The sequence below is a fragment of the Ceratotherium simum genome, chromosome 1 (assembly GCF_057802395.1).
Source record: "Ceratotherium simum simum isolate JZ-2026a chromosome 1, ASM5780239v1, whole genome shotgun sequence".
Taxonomy (NCBI): Eukaryota; Metazoa; Chordata; class Mammalia; order Perissodactyla; family Rhinocerotidae; genus Ceratotherium; species Ceratotherium simum.
Window position 1 is genome coordinate 42,265,902 of NC_141900.1, and position 23,950 is coordinate 42,289,851.

General features: G+C 41.0%; 1 protein-coding gene across 2 annotated transcripts in view; it reads right to left on the bottom strand.

Annotated features, from left to right (window-relative positions):
• COL28A1 (collagen type XXVIII alpha 1 chain) overlaps positions 1-23,950 on the bottom strand; it is a 154,037-nt gene that overhangs the window by 16,453 nt on the left and 113,634 nt on the right. For both annotated transcript variants that reach the window (XM_087435021.1, XM_014788200.2), the window contains exons 27-30: positions 8,053-8,121; positions 7,422-7,502; positions 7,297-7,332; positions 2,049-2,085 (exon numbers count right to left, since the gene is read on the bottom strand). In XM_087435021.1, the coding sequence (XP_087291147.1) occupies positions 2,049-2,085; positions 7,297-7,332; positions 7,422-7,502; positions 8,053-8,121 (223 nt within the window). The remainder of the gene's footprint in view (positions 1-2,048; positions 2,086-7,296; positions 7,333-7,421; positions 7,503-8,052; positions 8,122-23,950) is intronic.

The window sequence follows — 23,950 nt, forward strand, 5'->3', positions numbered from 1 at the left end:
GAGGGGAGATACAAGTAAGGATGAACTCGAGACCTGGATAGTTACCTTCCTTTTCTGTTACTGTGAACACAGTTGACAACTGTCTCCCCTCTGGTTTCTATACCTGACTCTCGCTCTTTTCTTTCTTTCTTTTTTTTTTTTTTTGGTGAGGAAGATTAGCCCTGAGCTAACATCCATTGCCAATCCTCTTCTTTTTGCTGAGAAAGATTGGCCCTGGGCTAACATCCGTGCCCATCTTCCTCTACTTTATGTGTGGGATGCCTGCCCCAGCATGGCTTGATAAGCAGTGCATAGGTCCGCACCAGAGATCCGAACCTGCAAACCCCAGGCCACCAAAGTGGAGTGCACAAACTTAACAACTACGCCACCAGGCCAGTCCCTATACCTGACTCTTTTTTAAAAATAATTTCTTACAAAATAACCCACACACAAAAAAAAACAAAACACTGTAGATGACAAAATAATAAACACCTATTTGCCAATTTCTCAGATTAAAAACTAAAATACAGTCATGTGCTACATAATGATGTTTCTGTCAATGATGGACCGCATATACGGCAGTGGTCCCATAAGATTAGAACCACATAGCCTAGATGTGTAGTAGGCTATATCATCTAGGTTTGTATAAGAACACTATGATGTTTGCAAACTGAAGAAATTGCCTAATAACGCATCTCTCAGAACGTATCCCCGTCATTAAGTGACAGGTGAGTGTATTTTTAAGAGTTCGTGTCTCCTGTGTATGCCTTCCTGATTACATTCCCCACCCTCTCCCTAAGAGATAACCACTATCCTAAATTTGTCATTACCATTTGTATTTAATCTGAATCTGAAAGCTAATATTTCAGTCTTCAACCATATCCCTATATGAAAACGGGTATTTGTTGATTGGCATGGCCAATGGGTAAAGTAATAGGATGAAATTTCTTAATTGTGGGGGAGGGATTAGGGCCTTTAAATGTACACAAGAATAGCTGCCCCTAGCTACTCTAGTTTATGTCCCCAGTCACCCACAGTGATGACTAAGGTGGCTCCCATTTTATCAAGTAGGCATCCATACTATGAGACCTTTTGAGGGTAATGATCTCAGAGAATGCTGGTCAATAAACAACTTCTATATAGGGTTTACCATTCAAAGCAGTTGCCAGAGTCACCAGGCAATAAGAATGATCACGGTTCCATTGGGTTATTCATACCATGTTGCCCAACTACTCTACCACAAAAAATCATGAGGAAACTTGGTCCTATTTTTACAGGGCTTCTAGAACTCAAAAGCTACATCTAAATTTGCCTGTCACCATACAGAGTTCCAGGTTGGTTCTTAAAGTCTAGAAGTTTTTTGGAGGACAAGCCAGTTCTGGGGTTCTCTGTTTGGAGAGACAATGATATTCCTGCCTCTATCCATTTTAAACTCACCAGTTTCTCTTATCTTCATTATTCCATTAATCTCTTGCCTTTTGGCTAATCTCTTTTCTTCACTTCCTCTTTCTGGTAAGTATATTTTAAGTCTAAAGTATTTAGCCACGGAAACATTTAGATATAGTCGTGAAGCAAGATGATCTCCTAACCCTGTCCTCCTGCCTTTGAAGTGTAATGCACTCTAGAAATGTGCTCAAAACTCAATTCAGAAAGACTTCTTGCTTCAGGAAAAACACAGACATTATAAGCACTAGCAAGCCTGGACTCAAATACCAGTTAGGCCCCTGTGGTCCTATTCCCTTTGTTGTTTTTTTCTTCCCAAGCTCAGGTAAATGTCACTGAACACAAATGAGCTCTGTGCTTGCAAAAGGCCCGGCTGCCCACAGACTCTAGGCTGGTATCATCATGCTTTTACCCTGGGAACATGATTTTCTTTCCTTAAATCAGGATTACCCCAGCCCCTCTCATTGCTTCCTTTCAGTTTCCCATTGACTTTTCAAATGCACTTCAAACTTGCCCATAAACTATATAATATGCATCTTCTGGGTGAACGCATTATCTTGACCACACAGAACATAGTGGGGTTGGTACTTTAAAGTGATGATTTTTTCTTGATAGTCAAATCTTACCACACATTTCAAAAATAAGTTTGATAATTTCTTCTTTCTGGAGGAAAAAAGAAAAATGTATTAATTGTATGACTATGATATTTTTTCCTTTGGTTATAGAATATATGTCTTATTACAATCAGCATTGGGCCATTTGATTTAATCCTTCCACTGCAGAAAATAAAATACGTGGCACAGAGGTTAAAAGTTAGCTGTAATATAACATAACTGAAATGTGTTTGAGTTGTGAAACTTCGTAGCTCAGACTTTTGGAGTTCAAATTGTGGCTCCGGCATTTATCAGCTGTGTGAACTTGGGCATTAGGTGACCTAACAGTGTCTCTGTCTCAGAGCTGTGGTGCGGATTAAATGAGGAAATGCTCGCAGAGCTGTTAGCACGGGGTCTGGCCCCACAAAGTACTAGCTACACTGGTGTGGACAATGCACGCTTTCAGTTACACGATTTAACCCACATGTGCTGAGCAACCAAGACAAGCACCAGGGCCAAAAGAGAGTTCTTTCTCTGCTGTGTTCCCCCCTCTTTTTCAGTACCACTCCCCAGTTTTGCAAGAACCCTCCCCAGTTTCCTAATACTCTCACTTTGGCTCTTCCGTGAAATGTCCCTGGCTTCCTGAATGCTCCTTCCTGGTCCTGCTGCCCATCAGCTCCATCAGAAGAACCTGAGAGGAGCTGGTACTGGAAGTTAATCTGCTAATGCCCTGCCCTGAGAAGCATGTTTACAAGTGACTGGGATGAGACTGGAGAAGGCAAGATTATACATTTGCCAAAGACAGGAAGCTGACAGGGGTGATTAACTTAATAGATGAAGGAAACAGAAGCCCAGAAAATCTCAACAGGAAGGAGCAGTGGACCTGATCGAAGAAGACAAAATTTAACAGTTGCAAGAGTAAAGTTTTAAAGAAAAATTCTATAATGACAGAATTGGGGTGAAGGTGCCAGCTAGTAACATCGCTGAACAGAAGTATGTAAGAAGAATAATCAGGGCATTTTAATTTAATTTTTTTTTCCTACTGTAAATTGAGTAAAAGCCAATGACTCCAAGTGGCTATTTAAAAAGAACTCCCAATATGATATTAATAAAATTATATAAAATGAAGGAGTCAACAGTCATCTTTTTTTCAGGCTTTGTCATGCTTTTCTACATTTAGAGATGTATTTAATAAATCTGAAACCGGAATATGTCTAGAAATGGAAAATGTATATATTTATATTGTGTATCTAGAAAGGGGAAATGTATGTATTTTTATATTTATGTTTGATTTTGTACAAGTGGAGAAAATACTATACACCAAGTTTTATGACTATAGTTTTTCACTTAACATTATATCATAATTAATTTCCCACATTATTAAGTATTCTGAAAAACTTGGTTACTGATGCCAAATGAATGGTCATTTTAAGGCTTGATACATATTTCCAAACTGTCCTTCAGAAAGGTTATAGTTACTGACACCTCTAACAGCAGTATATAAGAGAATCTATTTTATTTTAGACACATGATACTGGTTATTATTATATAATCTTTGCCATTTGATAGAGAAAAATATCTCATTGTTTTAAATTACATGTATTAAATTATTGGTGAGGCTAAATTTTATTTTATATGCGTATTTCCAAGTGTATTCTCTTGTGCATAGTCTTTGTATGTCCTTTGTCCATTTTTCCTATTAGAATGTTTGTCTTTTATTGGCTTGTAAGACCAATTTATATATCAAGGTTGTATATTAATTCTTTTTAATGTGCTTTTATGGCATAACCAAATCTAAAATGCTTTAAGTAGTCATATATATCAATCTTTTCTTCATATTCTTTGCTTTTAAGTGACCAGAATAGTTTCATTCTTTCCACTAAAATTGCTGAATGACTACTTTGGCTACTCAGTGCCAATGATGAAGGCATCAAATTTATATCCCTTAAAGGATTCACAGTCTAATAAGAAGAAGACAAACAAATACTTTTGTAAGTGCTACACTTTTGGATTGGAGCCAAGGAACCATGTTGATCTGCTGGGAGTTCCAGGGGTGGGAGAGTTGGGGTGAGGCTGTGGTCCAGGGAGGTAGATTCTGACCAGATTGGGGTAGGGTGTGGGGAGGAGGAGGAGGAGACTTCCAGGCAGGGACAAAGTACACAGAGCACATTGCATTACAGTCCCTGAGTAAACTTATGACTCAGTACATGGCAGAAAGAATGACAGGAAATGTGGAAGACAGATGAACTCTAGAAGCCCTTGGCGTCATCTTGAAGAATGTGGACTTTATCGTGGGCAGTGAGAAGACACATGGTCCCTAAGCAGAGAAGTGATATGATCACACTTTAAGTAAGAAAGGTGATAGTGGCAGCCAATGGAGAGGTTTGAGGTTCCTAAATAGTTCAGGCAAAGAAAATGACACCAGAAAGCTGCGGTAGTAGTGACGGAAAGGAAGGACTGGCCTGGAGGGACATTTCAGAGGGAGATGAAGGGGGTTGGTGAGTAATCGGAGGAAAGGGTGAGGGAAAGAAGGAGTCTAGGAGAAGGCAAATGATGATGGTGCACTCTCTGAGATAGGGAGGAATGGAATAGAGGCAGGTTGGGAGCTAATGAAGATCGTTGGGTTCAGCTTGGGCCTGGCTGAGATTGATGCATCTATGGGACATCCAGCTAGAGATGTCCAGTGGGCAGTAGGATGTAAGGTCTGGGGCTCAGGAGAACAGATCGAGCTGGAGGCAGATTTAAGAAATGCCAGTGTACAGTTGGCTGTTGAAAAGGGATGGCAGATGAGATGTGTAGAGCAGGGCTTCTCAGTCTTTTTATAACCATTGTGCCCCCCGCTCCCATTTGTTAAACATGTTCTCTTCTATGTTTATATTATGAAAACAATATTTTTTATTGTCCATACAACTTTACTGTGATATTAAATTAGCCTTGTCAAACTATACATCTCCCTTGCCTTTAATGGCTGTCTCTCTCTGAGAGTTTGAATACAGAAAAGAAAATATTGAGGGTAGATGCTGAGAAGTGCTAACATTTAAGGGACAGGTGGAGAAACAGTCTTTGTGAAGCAATTTGGGGTGAATTATTAAAACATTGAACTCCATCAATGGTATTTGCCTCTTAACAGAGAAGTTTGTTAGTCTGGAATGAATCTGCGACTGACAGCTATTTAGGAATATATTTGATCAGGGAGAGAATGGGGGTGGGGAGAGGAAAGAGGTCTTCCAATAATAGCATTCATGGGGGAGTAGCCTGGATTTGACATCAGACAAGCCAACTCGGGCTCTAAGGGCTCTGTTACTTGCTAGCTAGATGACTTCAGGAATAGTGCTCAAGCTTTCTGTCTGACTCAGCATGCCTTCATTGAAGTGGAGATAACACTACCTGCCTCGTGGAGCTGTTAGGTGGATTAATGTGGAGTCTTGGATAAGAGAGAGTTGTAACCTACAGCCTGTCCCCTTCTCATCGCATCCCATCTCCACCAGTCCTACACTACATGGGACCTTGGCCAGCATTCATGTGGTGAACCCAGTCCTCACTTCCTGCCCCTTGGCCACCTCTTGGGTGGGCCCATGCATACAGGCCAGTGCTGTCAGCTCTCCAAACTTGGGGCCATTTGGGCAGGCAATTCTGGAATCCTGTGTATCTAGAGTGTGGTATAAAGGAGGCATGTGCTCAGGGCGGTTGCTTCCCTTGGCCCAAAGGACTCCTCACCCAGAGGAAGGGGTGCAGCTAGAGAAGGACTAGAGGTCCACAGTGGGGCCTCTGAAGCATGCCCCTGGGTAACCAGCAGTACCGGGGTAAGGATGCTACTGATAGGAAGGAGCCTAACACACTGCCCGTCACATACTAGATTTTCATTTAATGTAAATTCTCTTTTCTTTCACTCTCCGCTTCCTGCTAGTCCCTTTTTCTAGAATCTAGAAAGTCAAGGTCAGCAAAATGGTATCCCCATTTGTAAGTACTCTGTGGTTGGGTTAAAAACCTTCTGCTCAAGAGATAAAAGCCTATCTTGCTCCCAAACATCATCATACATCATTTTGTCTGCTCTGGACCCACATACCCACTTCTATTATAGGATTTATCAAATGGTAGCTGAACACCCTTTGCTTGTCTTTTTCTCTACTGGGCTGTGAGCTCCTTGGGTCCAGAGACATATTTTATTTTCTACTATTATTTTCTACTATTTTCTCTCTTATTTTCTACTATTCTCCCAGTGCCTGTCTCAGAGCCTGACCCACGGTACATGCCCAGTAAATGTTGGTGAAATGAATGAACAAATGAATGGATGAAGGAAATCAGTCCCACTCTCCATGTTGGGATAGGAGGGAGGGTATAAGCTTATGGGGAACATTCCTCTGGGCATTTTACATACACTCTCCCTTGCTACTTTTGGGGAGGAATTGCTGCATGTGTAGCTGCTTCATCCACCAGGCATCTGGTGGTGGGGGAAGGTCAGGCTTGTGGTGGGGAAGAACAAAGAGAAAAATCAAATGGGCCATAAAGACCATGTGCAGTTCTGTTTGTCACATGCCCAGCTCACAGCTCTCACCTTCATCACCTGAACTCCCACCCCCTCACACCTGGATTTGCCTAGCACAGTACATAGGATCAGCATCCCCAGACCATGACCCACCAAAAAAGCTAATAGGGAAAAAAGAGAAGGTCCCTGTTTCTTCTCCACTCCAGGAGACATAGTGCCTTCAAATCAGAAAGGAAGAACTAGACTTTGCTATAAAAATTCTAGAACTTTCCCACCCTGTGGGACTTCAAAGAGTCAGCTTTTTGTTTACAATGGTGTAGAGAGAAGAACAGCGAAAAGTTTGTAGATGTTTCAAAAATATTTGTTGAATAAGTGAATGAGTGCATAAAAACACTTCCAATTCTGTGATTGCTGTTCTTCTCAGAGCACTTCCTAAAGGCATTAATTCAGGAAAAAAGAGCCCCCATTCTGAAATATGAAGGATCGTGTGAAATAAATAGTCATTTGGCTTCTTTTAAACAGCTCATCTCCTTGTTACCGTTACTACCAGGAATCAGAGGGGAGTAGTCACATCTCCACCACGAGGCCAGATAAGGGTTGCCTGGTGTTATTCCCCCCTCACATTCAGAGTCAATGACGTCGCGCATCTAAGTCAACCCTGGGCTTGTAGCAGTGCTGGCATTTACATAGCAACCGGAGCGCTGCGTCAGAAGAATTCATACTTCTAAAGCTAACACATCAATGTAATAATTTTGCAAGCACAACCCTCCATTACCCTCCAGGACTGATACTCACTGTAAGTCCTAGGTCTCCTTTTGGTCCTCGTAACCCCTACTTAGTGGAAGAAGAGTAACAGTCAATATAGGTTGGAACTAGTTAATGTATGAAATTACAGTAAGATTTTAAAAATCACTTCTTGCCTGTTTTCCTGGAGATCCAGGCTCTCCAACTTCCCCTCTCTCGCCTTTCTTTCCCACATCGCCCCGTTCTCCATGCTCTCCCTTTATCATATAGTGAAAAGGTAAGCTTAGAATGTGAATATTAAAGCCAAATAAGAAAAACTCTTTGATTTATTTGCAGCTGGTATCTCTTGAAGACCTGTGGATCTTGCTGATACAAATAAACTATAGGAAAAAAAAATGGGGGGCACTTTATTTACATTCCCCCCAGGTACCATAATCTAATTCCTGGTGAACCAGAGATCTCAAGCTAAAGTGCCCTTGAGATACCATCTGATCAGCTCACTGCCTTTGGGAAATGCAACTATTATATAATTTTACACCTGAGTTATCTCATATCTTCTACATGGTATGTTGTAAGGATTTATTCCTTTATCAACTGGCTTTCGAGAATGAAGAAAAGAAGATTTTATAAAGTAAGCATGTTTGTAGTTAGGAAAGGAAATGCATAAGGATCCACTTTCAAATAGATTTCTCTCCTCTGTGAGCTGTAAGGAGAAGAGTGATGAGTATATGAGAGCTCTTCCAAAGTTCAAGTTAAGCTACTGAGATCCTAAACCTAAGCATTTCTCTAAGGTCCTGAAATACTTACCTTCTCGCCTGGGAGGCCACGGCCTGTTGCGCCCTTTGGCCCTGGAAAGCCTTGAGGTCCTTGTTCCCCCTATATACAATACGAGAAAGAGATGTTCCTGTTAATTTTCTAAGACAACTCAGGATATTTTGGGGGTCAGATATATACTTGCAGTTTCAAAACTGCATTATAGCATTATCTAAATTTGGGGGGGGAATATATATATGTCAGACGGGCTCAGTGCTTTGCTTGTAAAAGTTTAGCTACTGACTCTGGGGTGGAAGTGAGGGAGCTGGTTGATAGCATGTGCCTATTTCTGTGGTGTAAATACTCCCACCTTGGCCAATTTCAAACTGTGAACACGATATCAACCAGTTCACAAATAACAAACAGCTGTTATTTCATTTGTGATATTAATGGTGATTTTTATAATCTTCTTTACATTTTTGTACATTTTTTGATGTGTTAAAAGCATGTATTATCTGTTTTTTTTTAATAATTTTATTTATTTATTTTTTCCCCCAAAGCCCCAGTAGATAGTTGTATGTCATAGCTGCACATCCTTCTAGTTGCTGTATGTGGGACACGGCCTCAGCATGGCCAGAGAAGCAGTGCGTCGGTGCGCACCCAGGATCCGAACCCGGGCCGCCAGCAGCAGAGCGCACGCACTTAACCGCTAAGCCATGGGGCCGGCCCAAGCATTTATTATCTTAATACCAGAGGAAAAGAGGATATAACAGCATCTCTCCCCAATTAACACCAAGGAGATGTGTATACAATTTACCATACACTCTTAGTTCCATCCCTGATAATTTGTAGCAGCATGAATCTATTTCTAAATTTACTACCTCCTTAAGTCAGAAAATAAAAATGTTTTCATTTCAGGACTTGTTTTTAACTTTCCCCACCATATGTTAACATCATCTCCTGCCCACCCTCCACGTCCACCCCCCAGTCCCAAAACCACACAGGTTTAAAGGGTTTTCATGATGTTGAGCCTTAAACAGGAATAATCCCTAACAAGTGTACAAAGTCATAGTACCAATGCTGCTTGGATCCTATACACAACCCCTACTTAACTCTAGATCATCATTAGCAATGAGACTGTGGCAAAGGTTTGAAGAACCATGAGCTCCTGGGATTTGATTTGCATACCTTTAGCATCTTTCTCAAAGGTATCCTGACCACACCCGCTAGAATCACTGGTGTGCTTAATAAACACCTCAGACAGACTAAATGAGAATCAAGGATGGGGGCAGGGTAAAATATGCGTTTTGCCATAGGGTTGCTAAGGCTTGAGTGCCAGTACTCCGGACGACAGGATGGGCCTTAGAAGGTCACTCCTGGAAGGGGCCACAGAAGCTTGCTCGGAGACCATCGTAACTTTGAGCATCAGCATTCATGAGCCCTCTTTCCTAGCTCATTGTCTTGCAAGCTTTTTTTAAATCAACTGAACACTTTTTTTTTAAAGTGTTATAATGAAATATTTCAGACTTACAAAATTTATACAAAAAAAGACAAACACTCACCTGTATACCACCACACAAAAAAATGAAATAGCACAGATAACACTGAAACCCCCAAGGTACCCAATCCCATTCTCCTAAGGAGAGAGGAAACCTCTTTCTGAAATTGATATGCATGACTCATATCCATGTTTTTCTGCTTTAACTACAAATTATATATTCTAAAACAATGCACAATATTGTTTTTAATATTTTAAACTTCAAATAAGTGATATATTTATGCATCCAATTTATATTTTTAAATCTCAACATTATATATTTGAAATTTATCTGTGTACATATATGTAGTTCTAGTTTGTTAATTTTCTCTGTTGTGCAGTATTCCACTAAATAACTAGACTACAATTTATCCATTATCCTAATGATGGACATTTAGCTTGTTTCCAATATTTCCCTATTATATATAATGCTTCAATTAATATTCTTTTATATATCTTTGCACACTTGCATCCCTAGGAGGGAACCCTTTCATTAAAACAAATCTTATACAGAAGGATGCAAAATAAAATGAATACAAGTGGAGATTCTCTTATTGAAGGCAAGGGCTCAATTCTTCTCGCACCCATCCCTAGCCTCTCACAGCAGACTGGCTTGGCTGAACTCAGGTCCCTTTTGTTTCTGCCATGTTGTATTTCTAAATGGATAGCAAGTATAGGGTTACGGTTTTGCCTCCTCAACTCAACTCTAGAGGACTTAGAACAAGTTCCTTACAAGTCAGATTGCAGAGAACTCATTCACTGTATGTCTTTTTCACCCTGGTAACTCTTGAGCCAAGCACAATGCCATAGTACAGCGGGCCCACAGTGAATGTTTATGCAGTGTTGTGCACAGATGTCTCAGGCCCAACCGAGGAGACTCACCTCTGCAGAAGGAGGGACCCCTAATAGAGCTTAGTTGGTTAGAGGAGACAGGCAGGGATCATTGGTCTTCTTTATTCAGTTTACAGTCAGGAGAGAAGAGTCTTTTCCCACCAGGAAACCTAGTGGTATTGGGAGCCCAGAATCCTGGATAGGGATTGGTGCCAGTTAAACAAGCCCAAAACAGTAAACCAACACTCAGATTCCAAGCTGGAGATTCCAAGCAGGAGAAAGGAGAGGAGAAGACTCTGTTCTGTTTCCAAAGACAGCACTGCTAACTCAGGTGCAATGAAGAGGAATAGGTGGGAAGGTGTATAATACAGACTAACCTCATTCCACTTACTGGAAAACATGCTCTACTAAGAGTGGATCTGCAGCCTCATCTTGAATATGAAGGATAGAAGCATCTGCCTACGTACAGACTAGGTGGTCAGCCCACAGAGTGATATGAAGGACAGTGGGAAGATACCTGCCTGGGATTCTGCCATTCTCTGTTATAATTAAAAAGAAAATAAAAAACAAAAATTATAAGAAAGGTATCCTCTTAGGAAAGATATATCAGTAAATGACACTTTAGCATAAATTAGTTTTCTCAGATTTTTTTGTGGAGGTGAATGAGGACATCTTCATTCAACCAGATACCTGGTAGAAACGTAGTTTTGGGTTGTCAAGGAGATGCTTGAGACTATTGGTACCTGAGTTGGGGCGTCAGGTGGGTTCCTAGCCAGGTGTGAGAGACATGAAAGGTTCATGGGAGAAGAATAAAAGGTAATCTATAGTTGGCTTTGTCCTAACCCCAAAGGACAGAACAGTGTGGAAAACAAAGGAGCTGAGACTGTGAGGCAACGGTGAATTACCACTGGGAATTATACATTTAGACAAAGTGGGTCCAGAAAGAACTTTCTTACAACTATTCAAACTAATCATTTCTTTTAAAACCTTTCAGATGTCTATGGCAGCTAATATAGAAGATCTCCAATAAATATTTATGACTAACTAGCTGCCTTTAGGAAATGACACAATTTCCTAGCAAAGTTAAAGCTACTGTGGCTTCATTGCAGTGCCCTGAGGGAAGAACCTTAGAGTAGCCAATTATCATGTCAGGATCAGCTCCGTGTTCAGGAATTTATTTGTATTACTTCAATCGTAGACATTTTATATATAATTGTTAACACTGCAGCTATTCCAAGCAGCTGGTTTTCCCTACAATAAAGGTAATTTTTTTCTTTTTAATCACCAGCTTCCCTTCAAAATATTTGGAGGCTTCCTATAACATTCAGACTATCTGGCTAAAAGACTTTAGCAAGTAAGTCCGTGCCTCAGCTTGGTGGAGGTGAATGGTGTCCTGTCAAATGTTTTTCCTTATAAGTCTCAGGAAAATGACAGACAATTATTTCAGCGTGGGTCAGAAGCAACTGCAGGAAAGAACCTGTCTCTCCGAAGGCATAATTAAATCCAAATTTCAAGGCCGGCTTCTTAACTACTGTATCTCACTCTTAGATTTGCCCTGTTAAAGATGTGATCATTTTAGTCTTTCAGATGATTTCTTATTCTCTGGGAGAGAAATTTCTGAGGATGATGCACAACTACCTGAATATTTTAACAGGTTTTTTTGTTTTTGTTTTTGTTTTTGCATTACTGATATGTCAGGAAACAACAGTTTTTCTTTCCAAATGTTGTCTCAGTAGGGTGCAGTAAGAAAAAATATCAAATTCATAGATGATCAAAAAATATAAAATGGATTTCTGGCTTCCACTTAGAGTGTAGAAAACTAGAAAAGGCTGTTTTTATTCATAAAACAACAGCAAAAAATGTTAACTAATCTCCGAAATCACAACGTTCCTCGAATCCATCATAGAGCAGTGGTTGCAGGGCTACCAGCTAACTCAAAATCTAAGGAAACACATGATCCTCCAAGGAGAAACAAGACGTGGGCACTTACCTGCTGAAGATACCCGATGTCATGCAAGCCAGTAAGAAGAATTCAGCTAAAATTCTTAACAAATTGCTGAAGGTTTAGTGTGAGCTAGCGTGACAGGATAGAACCCTAGGAGCTTCGGGCACAAGGGGAATTCACACCCACTCACAGGCTCTTCAAGAAAGACAGGACAAGGTGAGTCCCGAAGCTTCCCTAGTGGTGCAGGCCTAGGGGAGGAAGGCAGCAGTCCCCCCGGGAAAAGGCACGAAGCCTCCTATGGGACAAAAGTCTTAAGCTGCTGAGGGAAGTACAGCAAACACTGGTACCGTTAGGGCACAGATGATGACCCATGGCAGCTGGGAGAAGGAAAGAGAACACTGGCAGGAATGAATCCTGGGCCCCAGACTATTAGAGATGCCCTACTGCTTGGGGAGGGTCAGAAGCGATCCTCAGCCCAGACCATTAGAGGCCTCCTGTGCATTTGCTATAACTCATAGAACTGTACACTTATAAGGATAACTTTTTCTGTATATAAATAATCGTTTACTAAAGAATAAAAAAATTCCTTTTACAAATTAAAAGAATTAATGGAACACTTGGCAAAATGAATAAGGTCTATAGAGTAAATAGTAGTTTATCAATGATAATTTTCCGATGTTTATAATTTCACTGTGTTATGTAAGAGAACGTGTTTGTATGAAAAATACTGAAATAGTTAGGGGATACTGTATCTGCAACTTACTCTCAAGTGTTATTTTTAGAAACATAATAATGTGCGTGTATACAGACACACACAGCGTTTGATACAGCAAATGTGGTAATGTTAATATTTAGGGAATCTGGATAAAGGGTGTATGGGAATTAATTCTTTGTACTACCTTTGCAACCTTTTTATAAGTCTGAATTATTTCAAAATAAAGGTTAAAATAATATCTGAAATGAATGAATGAATGGACTGAATTGTGGCAAAAAGATACCATCTACCAATGTTGTAGGAGATGAAGCATATGAGTATACAGGTACTTTACTACCCAAAGTTTGGGAACCCATAGGCTAAAAGAACCAGGAGACCTAAAGCAAAGCCACAGGTATGGATTTCTCCCCACCCAAAGACAACTTCTGCTCTTTGAATTCAGGAGGCCTGCAAGGTTACCGGAAACCTGTTTCTCCAGGATTTACATTCATGCCAAGTTCACTTCAACCTTTTAAACCAGCAGTAGCATTGTCCCACTTGGACACAGCCTGTCTATAAGCCTGATGTTGGTTACCTCCCACTACACTGTGACTTTACCTGCACAGGGATGATGTAAATGCTCACAGAAGACGTGGGATCCATTGGAGCACAAGAAAGGGAGCGCTTGGCTACCACCTTCCCTTCCTGCTCGAGTTAATGCCTCCAAAGTTTCCTCCATCATCTCATAGGTAATAACGGAGAGAGTGATTTAGAACATAGAGATATTTATTTCACATTTACAAAAGAGTACTAGGAAGTCCACTACTAGGGGGGAAATTTTAATTGTTCTAGGATTTCAGCACTTGCTCATTGCCTCAGACTGAAATGTGGAAGGTAAGAGAAAAAACCCAACTATGATACCTAAGTGGGATTTTGGCTCAAACCCAGGCTCACTTCAGTGAAAACACTTAACCATTTTATCTTTACACCCTTTTCATTTTACTGTCGAGCTGCTTTTTTCCTTCTCAATTTCTATTTCTTGCTAGGAAAAAAAGGGCTAAAGTCAATAATGATAAAAGGCATCCAATCCCCAGTATTTCCAGCTCAACCAGAATCTTGGATTTCTCCTCTGTCAAGATTTGTGGTCCTGTCTGATAAATTGCAGAAGCCTGGTTACATATTGAAAACAAAGGCAACCTGTGGCTAACCTTTGGTCATAGTCAATCAGAACACTCTAGGTTAAGAGCACTTGCTGTAGAAGCTATGGGAAGAGGAAGCGTTTTACTTTGATATCTAATTTTCTTTGCTGGGATGCAATCATGCAACCCTATTAAAAGTCTAAACCCATCCCCATCACTTTGGAGTGGCCCCCAAAACATCCTAGAATAAATCAATTTATCATTCTTTCCTCTGCCTCTCTTCTTGTTTGTCTTTCCTCCTTTCTGATGGTGATTAGAGTATTGCTAATTAGGAACTAGGGGAATTATAAATTTTCAAAGTGGAGAGTAAAAGTGATACCAGCTCAAGACAAGGTTGACATGAGGGAAGCCATATGGTAGAAAAGAAAAACTCTATTGTAACTTTGAATGACCTCTGACAAACTAACCCAGCTGGATATGCACCCTCCAGGAGATCTAACTGCTCTGTAGATTTTACGACCCCTGCTTGTGCATGTACCTTCCAGCTACAATAAGATGATAACTTTGTTTTTTTGAGTTCCTTAGGAATGTGATGACCCCTGAACAGAGAATCTATGCTGATAGCCATCATCAGGGAAAACTGAAAGATCTGGTGTGGCACTCCCAGTCTGTAACACCAGAAGGTCAACATTCCTAACCCCCTCCCCAATAACACAATGGCCTATATAACTGCTGTAAGATTGTGCCCCCTTAAGATGGTTCATTTGGACATGAGTCGGCCATCTTCCCTCTTGCTAGCAAGCTGTAATAAAAAAGTCCTTTTTCTCCTATCACCTTCCCTCTTGACTATTGGCATGTCTTGTGGCAAGCAGAAGGCCCCATGTTGGGCAGTAACAAAAGTTTATTCAAGTGGCCTTCTGCCAGCTTGAAGAAAGAAACAAGTATTGTATTAAGATGTTGACTTAGGGCCGGCTCCGTGGCTTAGCGGTTAAGTGTGCGCGCTCTGATGCTGGCGGCCCGGGTTCGGATCCCGGGAGCGCCCCGAGGCACCACTTCTCCGTCCAACGTGAGGCCGAGTCCCACGTACAGCAACTAGAAGGATGTGAACCTATGACATACAACCATCTACTGGGGCTTTGGGGGGAAAAAACTGAATAAATAAAATCTTTAAAAAAAAAAAAAAAAGATGTTGACTTAGTGGGTAAATGGCAAAGTTAGCAAGATGTGCTGGCCTGCCTGAATAGTCATCTAGTATTTGGCCCGGAATCCAGGAACCACTCTGTATTGAAAGGGATTATTTTCTTATGCTTTGTGGGCACAGCTAGTTCACTTTAGAAGGAAAATGATATCTTCCTAGTGGCCTATGGAGTACATATGGAGTGCATGTAGATAGAAGGCAGTTATCCAGAGACCCCTAGAACAACCCAATGGTCTGGCATTTTGGCATTTTTCTCCTTCTCCCTGAAGTTCTGATCACAACAATCTCCTGCTGTAACTAGCAACTGCCATTTATTGTGTGCCTATGTGCAAAGGACTGAGCTAGGTAATAATAGAGCTAGACACGTTCTTATTTAATTTCTATAATAACCCTGGGAGCAAGTATATAAATGATAAAACTGAAGCTTTTGCAATTCTTCCATGTCACTTCGTATTGTTATCTGATTTCACAGAAATGCTTGGAACAGTAATTCTCTCTCTCAAATGTGAAGCTGACAGTTCCTCCAAAGGCTTTGCTGATTTTCATTCCTCACTTCTATCTTGGGATAGTGCAGAAGCCAGGCAGTTTCCCCATCTCAAACCTGACAATCAAGAGCTTCCAGTTTCTTAAAATCCTTTCCTTTGCGAAAATGAATTCCTCTAACTTAATGTCCCATTTTGATATGTTAACATTTTCTAATGGGGACTAAGACAGCCTAATGCTTGTTCAATGAAGCAGTCTGTTTGGTTAGGAATAGAATCAATGAGTAAATTAGCTGTTATCAGATGAGCCTTTTGCTGGAGTGCAGCCCTGGCTCACCTGGTACCTGACAAGAATACAGTCCTAATGGGTTTAATGGAAAAACAACATGGCTTTATTATATTTTATTTCTATTCAAATGGTGATCTAGTCCCATTGCGTCCGGTGAAAGTCAGGGAAACAGTTTGCTTTTTACAGATTCAGGGGCTGATTTTGAGTCTGTTCCTAAAAATGGTTTAAAACCTGCACCACTTGTTCCTCTCTTCCTCTCCAAGGCCCTCAGTGCAGGGTCTTCTTTAATAACCCAAGAACCATCAGCCATGTACAGCAAGGGTTTTCAAAACAGCTCCTATGGAAACTTCCACAAGCTGGGCCAAAATGCTCATGAGATTAATATTGATGGCTATATTCATTTCCTATCACTGCTGTAATGAATTGCCACAAATTAAGTGGCTTAAAACAAGATAAATTTGTTCTTTTACTATTCTGGAAGTCAGAAGTCCAAAATCAGTTTCACTGGGCTAAAGTCAATGTGTTGGCAGGGCTGGTTTCCCCTGGAGGCTCTGAGGGGAGTATCTGCTTCCTTGACTTTTTCAGCTTCTAGTGGTCACCCGTGGTCAGCATCTAGTGGTTCTTTAGTTTGTGGCCCCTTCTTCATCTTCCTCCACCCCATCATCTCTGTTTCCATCATCACATCGACTCTTCTGTAGTCTATTCTCCTTCTGCTTCCATCTTATAAGGACCCTCATAATTACATTTAGGGCTCGCTCAGATAATCCAGGATAATCTCCCCATCTCACAATGCTTAACTTAATCACATCTGCAAAGTTCCTTCTGCCGTATAAGGTAATATTCACAAATTCTAGGGATTAGGACATGGGCATCTTTGTGGGCCATTATTCAGCCTACCACAGTGGCTTTTCCCCTATTCATGCAAAAAGTAAGATAATCATTATAGTTTCTGTAATTTATAGTTTCTGTAATTTTTTCTTTTTTTTTTTTTGTGAGGAGGACCAGCCCTGAGCTAACATCCAATGCCAATCCTCCTCTTTTTTGCTGAGGAAGACTGGCCCTGGGCTAACATCCGTGCCCATCTTCCTCTACTTTATATGGGACGCCGCCACAGCATGGCCTGACAAGCAGTGCGTTGGTGCGCGCCCGGGATCCGAACCAGCGAACCCCGGGCCGCCGCAGCGGAGCGCGCGCACTTAACCGCTTGCGCCACTGGGCCGGCCCCAGTGTAATTTTTTCTTTAATTTGGATTAGACAGTATCGTGAATGTGTGTATGTGCAAATTAATTTAATTTACGCTCTAGGTGTGCTGAATTAACATTTGAAATACCATAATCAGTAGTCCACACTTCAGAGACATGTGCTTCAACTATTATTATCTGAATTTGCTCCAGAGGGATGATAGATACAATTTATCCTTGGGGAAATAAGGGTTATTCAAGACGCGGTAGCTAGAAATGCTGTACTGGAAACTCACCCCACGCATAAATGGAGTGTAAGAGCCAGGTGAGCCCACCAGCAAAACACTTGTGGTAGAGCATCCTAATTCTAGAACTCATTGAGAACAGATGCCTCCTACCCTCATCCCATAGTGAAGAATCCCTTCACCTGATCTGACCAAAAGGTTAATTGGTCCTGTCATGAGAATATTGTTGTAGTTGCCTCAGAGTGATCATTTTATGCAAAGTGCTTGTCAATGTGCTTAAAAAGACAGAGAATTGGGGCCGGTCCGGTGGTGTAGTGGTTAAGTTCACGTGCTCTGTTAGCGGGTTCGGATCCCAGGTGCGGACCTACATACTGCTCATCAAGCGATGCTGTGGCGGCATCCCACATACAAAATGGAGGAAGATTGGCACAGATATTAGCTCAGGGATAATCTTCCTCACAAAAAAAGAAAAGACAGAAAATTGGAATTTGGATGAAGCTTTCAGTACATGTTTTTGTGCCTTCTTGTTAATAAGTTGCTGAACGTAGGGTAGAATTCTATCTGAAACTTGCTTTAATTGAAACATGCCACCTGATAGCAAGGTGGTCCAGGAGGAAGCAGGTAACTCTTACCAACTTCTAATCTTCAGAGGCTACCAAGAGTTATCAAAAAGAATCTGACCAATTTAAATGTCTGAATTGGCCTTGCTCAGCTAACAACAGTCATAGCCAAATGTGCTCAATTTGGGCATATTTTCCCCCAATCATTTTTCTTAAACTTTTAGTCCCTGCTTCCATTTTTCTGTTTATATCCACTAGCAGATGTTAAGGTGATTGAACAATTAGCACATGAATATTTACAGATAATCTCAGTAAAAGTCAAGCCACTTAACTGGACTGTTTGATTGCTTTGTGGACAAATGTGCTCACTGTTATGATTTTCTATCTGATTCACAGAATTTAGTCCCATTTTCCAATAATAAGATTGTCCTTAGTGTAAATGCTAGAAGTAAATACATTGATAGGTCATAACCCAAAGACCATCATGGCTTCGCGGGGCTTTATTAGCTGGACTCAGTTGCATACACTAACTTCTCCTGCCTAGATAGCCTTCTGTAAAACCTGCCAAATTTCATGAACATCTTGCATGGTGTTTTAATATACTTGCAGCACAAATGATAAATACACAGAGATAGGGTTAGCTTTACGACAGTTGCCTCTGCAGGAGACAGGGACTCGAATGCTCCCTTTGCTAGCCATCTGCACAGTGCAGTCTCTTGGTTTTCCTCCCGAGTATCTAGCGGTTTGTTTGGTTGGTTGTCGGTTTGTTTTTCACAGCTCCAGTGTCTCTCTGGTGTTCTCTGTGCCCTCAAGGTAGATGTCTGCCAGAGTCCCTTAGCTATACTTTTATACCATCCTTAGCCATCTTGTCTACATCCATGGCATTAGAAAATCTCCAATTCTCTAATCACCAGCCTCATCCCAGTCTCTAAGCTCCAGGCCTAACTTTTATCTGCTTTCTAGACCTTTCCACCTGCTAGCCATTTCAGAACAAAATCCACCAAATACAGAATCCTACTCAGACACATCTGCTTGGCTTCCAGCCTTTCCCTTCTTCATTCACCTCCCAGTCTCCCAAGCTTGGGATTCTGTTTGTGTTCTGACCTTCTCTGTCTTCCCTGAACACCCTCATCTTATCCATGGGCAGGTCCCAGCCCACCAAACACGTCCATGAAGTCTTCCTTGACCCACTCTCACCCCAGCCGAGGGTAAGACCCCACATCAACTACACCTCTCTTGTAGCATGTGTCTCCTAACAGGTTTGGAAGCTCCCATCCTTTCCGTCCTACTTATCTTAAACTCCCTAAATAGAGGCACTTCATGTTATTTGTCTTTTTACCTTCTGAGGTACCCCATAAAATTCATTTTAGACTTCTGGGCTCCAGAACTGCCAAAGAATATATCAGTGTTGTATTAAGCCACTACATTTGTGATAATCTGTTACAGTATCCAAGGGAAACTAACACAGATACTAATGTTATCATTTCTCCCGCTTTTAGCAGATCAGACCACAACACAGAGTATTTGCATTAAATTATCAAAAAATAATTTGGCTCAGAAATCATTTGTATTTCAAGTGTCACAAAGTGAAAATTCTAACATTAAAATGAGGAGGCCATGAGCAGTGCCCAGGGTGGCTTTGCGTTTGCAGGAAAAGATAGTTCTCTGGGAAACAGTACTCTTCTGTGGCTTTTCTCCCTTCAGGACAGAAAGCAATTTTGAAAAATAATATTTCACACCAGAGGGACGGTTATTCAATGCATGACTTTGCCTTCAAAGTATAGTTGGAGAGTGGTGGAAGAAGGCTAGGAGTCACTAAGGATAATGATTCAGAAGCAACAAATCTACCCCTTCTAAACTTGTCCTGGGTCAGATCCACATCACCTGTGGACTAAATTATTACAATAGCTTCTTAATCCATGCCTTTACTTCAGCACATAGCCATCTACACCAGAGATTCTCAAACATGGGGCAGGAGGAGGAGATGCTACAGGACACCCTCTGAATGCAAAGGGAGGAGGACATTTCCAACTATACAGCCCACTGCCTACTCCCACACCACTATCTAAAAAGGGAACAGTGGGGGCTAGCCTCGTGGCCAAGTGATTCCGCATGCTTCTCTTCGGTGGCTCAGGTTCGTGGGTTCGGATCCCAGGCGTGGGCACAGATCTACACCACGCATCAGCCATGCTGTGGAGGCATCCCACATATAAAATAGAGGAAGACTGGCAATGGATGTTAGCTCAGGGCTAATTTTCCTCACCAAAAACAAAAACAAAACAAAAAATAAAAATAAAAAGGGAATGGTGAGAACAGTTGCCAATGGAGTGTTCTGGACATGTGAATGGTGTGGAGGCAGAAGAATGAGAAGCACTGCCCCAAGCTGTAATACACCACAACACTCAGCTGGCCAGGTCATTCCTGTCTTTAAAAAGGACACGGTACTACCCAAGCGAAATGAAAACATATGTTCACACAAAAACTTACACAAGGATATTCATAACAGCATTATTTATAATAGCTGAAAAGTGGAAACATCCCAGATGCTCATCAATGAACAAATAGATAAACAAAATACAGTATATCCATACAATGGAACACTATTTGGCCATAAAAAGAAAGTTCTTACACAACATGGATGACCCTTGAAAACGTTATGCTAAGTGAAAGAAGCCAGCCACAAAAGACCACATATAGCGTGATTCCATTCATATGAAAGGTCTAGAATGGGCAAGTCCATGGAGACAGAAAGTAGATTAGTGGTTACCAGGGGCTAGAGTTTGGGTGGGAAAGGAATGGAGAGCGACTGCTATGGGATACGGGCTTCTTTTGGGGATGATAGCAATGCCCTAAAATTAGGTTGTATTGATAGTTGCACAACTCTGTGAAAATACTAAAAATCATGAAATTGTATACTTTAAACAGGTGACTTGTATGGTATGTGGACTACATCACCATAAAACTGGGTCTTTTAAAATAAATAAATCCTTCCTGGGCTCTCTATCATCAGAGCAGTGGCTCTCAGACTTTGATGTATATCAGAAATATCTGTAGAGTTTGTTAAAACAAAGACTACTGGCTCCACCGTCAGAGTTATCGATTCATTAGGTCTAGGTGGGGCCCAAGAACTTGCACTTCTAACAGGTTCCTAGACGATGCTGATAGAGCTGGGGGAGGGGGGCGGCACACTTTGAGAAGCGCTGATTGATAGGCTCTAGCTGAAGCTCTTCAGCTAGACCGTAAAGGCCCTTCACAGTCTAGCTCTGCCTGTTTTGCCAGCCTGTGTCTCTGCAGGCTTCGTCTCATCTTAACCTGCATTCATACAGATCTAGTTCTAGTTCCCCCACGCTTTCTGGCCATATGTTAGGTATCAGTTTATCCCTAGTGTCTAGCCCAGGGCCTGGCACATAGCAGATATTCAATTATTGTCTTTGAACTAGTGATTGGGCCCAGACCACTCCAGCACTCCATCATCTCACGTAAACAAGTAACTACTTCCTTGTAAAGCTGGTGCTCCCCTCTTGTCCAAATCCCCTGGGATAACGCCATAAAGAAAAAGGAATAGAAAAGCCAAACAATATTCATGAGGTGTAAACCAAGAAATCTGAAATATACCAAAATATATAAGCCATGCTTCCTTGGGCATGTAGCCAAAGGGAAGATTCTAGTTAGTGTTAACTAGCCTCAGTGCATAGACTTCAGAAACACCAAGAAGAAATGTATAGTGAGAGTCTTTTCTGTTAAGATGAACAGCCAAATACAGCAAGTAGCTTATACATAAGCAGAAGCTAGCAGCTCCAGCTGTCAGAATGAATGTGTCTTGACTGTCACACTTTTTGGTGTGAAGGCAGGTAAAAAATGATGTTCAGTTTATATCATCACCAAATGATTCTGGGGAAAGGGAAATTTGTTTAGACTATAGGTTACATGTTTAATTATATCAAAAAGAATATACCAGTGTGACGTTCAGCCGGGTCTTCCCTGAGTCCTAAATTATTTCCTGTCAGTGGGTGTGACAAGACCTGTTAACTTGTGTAGTACGTGATCTCCTTCCGCCACACCATGACTGCCAACCCACTGTAAGCAGAGAGCTGGCTATGTCAACACTCTCCCGGATCAGGCCTCCGGCCACCCTGGCACTTAGGTTGCTGTCCCTCCCATGGAGAAATTCTGGAGGCACTGTTGACACTGACATCAAAAAGCCACAACAGAAATACGCTGCTTTTAAATTCTTGTATTTGAGGGCCGGCCCCATGGCTTAGCGGTTAAGTGTGCGCGCTCCGCTGCTGGCGGCCCGGGTTCGGATCCCGGGTGTGCACCAACACACCGCTTTTCCGGCCATGCTGAGGCCACGTCCCATGTACAGCAACTAGAAGGATGTGCAGCTATGACATACAACTGTCTACTGGGGCTTTGGGGGAAAAATAAATAAATAAATAAAATTAAATTCTTGTATTTGAGATATGAATTATAGAACATACGCCTCTGTATTGTTCTCCTAGTTTTATCACCTGTTAGAAAGGCTTATAACTACTGAAAGACAGCAGATTCTATAAACTGGTTATTCTCTGCCAGAAATTGAAAGCACGAAAAGGACTAACAATGAATTATTCTCTCAGAGAATGTCTTTCACCAGAGGATTCACAGTATTAGCTTTTCTACGTTTCTTTTCCTGGATATGCTGTGGGGATTAAAGAAGTAATATTTATAAAGTCCTATGAATTCTTTAAGTAAAAGTATGAGAGGCTTATTTCACTTAGCATAATGTCCTACAGGTTGATCCATGTTGGCGCATATGGCAGAGTTTCCTTCTTTTTTGGGGAGGAATAATATCTGATTGTGTGTATATACCACATTTTCTTAATCCATTCATCCCTCAATGGGCTTTTATGTTGTTTCCGTATCTTGGCTATTGTGAATAGTGCTGCAATGAACATAGGAGTGCTAAGTGACACAAGCCAGCCACAGAAGGACAAATACTGCATGATTGCACGCATATGAGATAACTAAAATGGTCAAACTCATAGAAGCAGAGTAGAAGGTAGTTGCCTGGGGCTAGGAGGAGGAAATGAGATGTTGTTCAATGGGTGTAGTCTCAGTTATTCGAGATGAATAGGTCTAGAGATCTGCCATACAACACAACACCTATAGTTAATGATATTGTATTGTACACTTAAACATTTGTTAAGTGGGTAGATCTCATGTTAAGTGTTCTTACCACAATAAAAAAATTAAAACAATAGCTGAAAATAATGATTTTTTTAAAACAATGGAAATGATAAATATATCCAAGAGTATTTTTTAAATAAAATAAAGAAAATTACATTAATAAAAACTGAAAAAAAGTGAAAGTATAATAGAGCCTTATGGTTAATTCTTCCTATAGGCAGTCCTCAACTTCATTCATTTATATGCCCTGTTTTCCTTTCTCATCACTTCCAACTTAATAGGAACTATTCCTGAAAATTCAGATGCCAATTTCAGAGAGGTAGAGCTTACTCATATATGGAAAATTTTCTCTTGGTTTTTCCCTACAAAACTCTTCTAGACTCTCTTCATAAACTACTTAATGACAACCTGAGGGTGGCCTTGCTATACCACAGAACACACGGATGTGGTTGGCGTATCTGAGGCCAAGAAACAGAATGAAACTATGTGAAAAGATCCACAAAGTCAGAGTTTCCTACAAAAACATACCTCTCAGGAAAATTCAGTTAGTAAAAAAGTTAACTCAGATTTTCATTGCATCATTCTTGCTTCAAGGACAAACCAAGAAAACACCTGAGTTAAAGTTCAACAGTAAAAGAGACAAATATATGTATTATGAAATTGTATTCACAAACTTTTATAA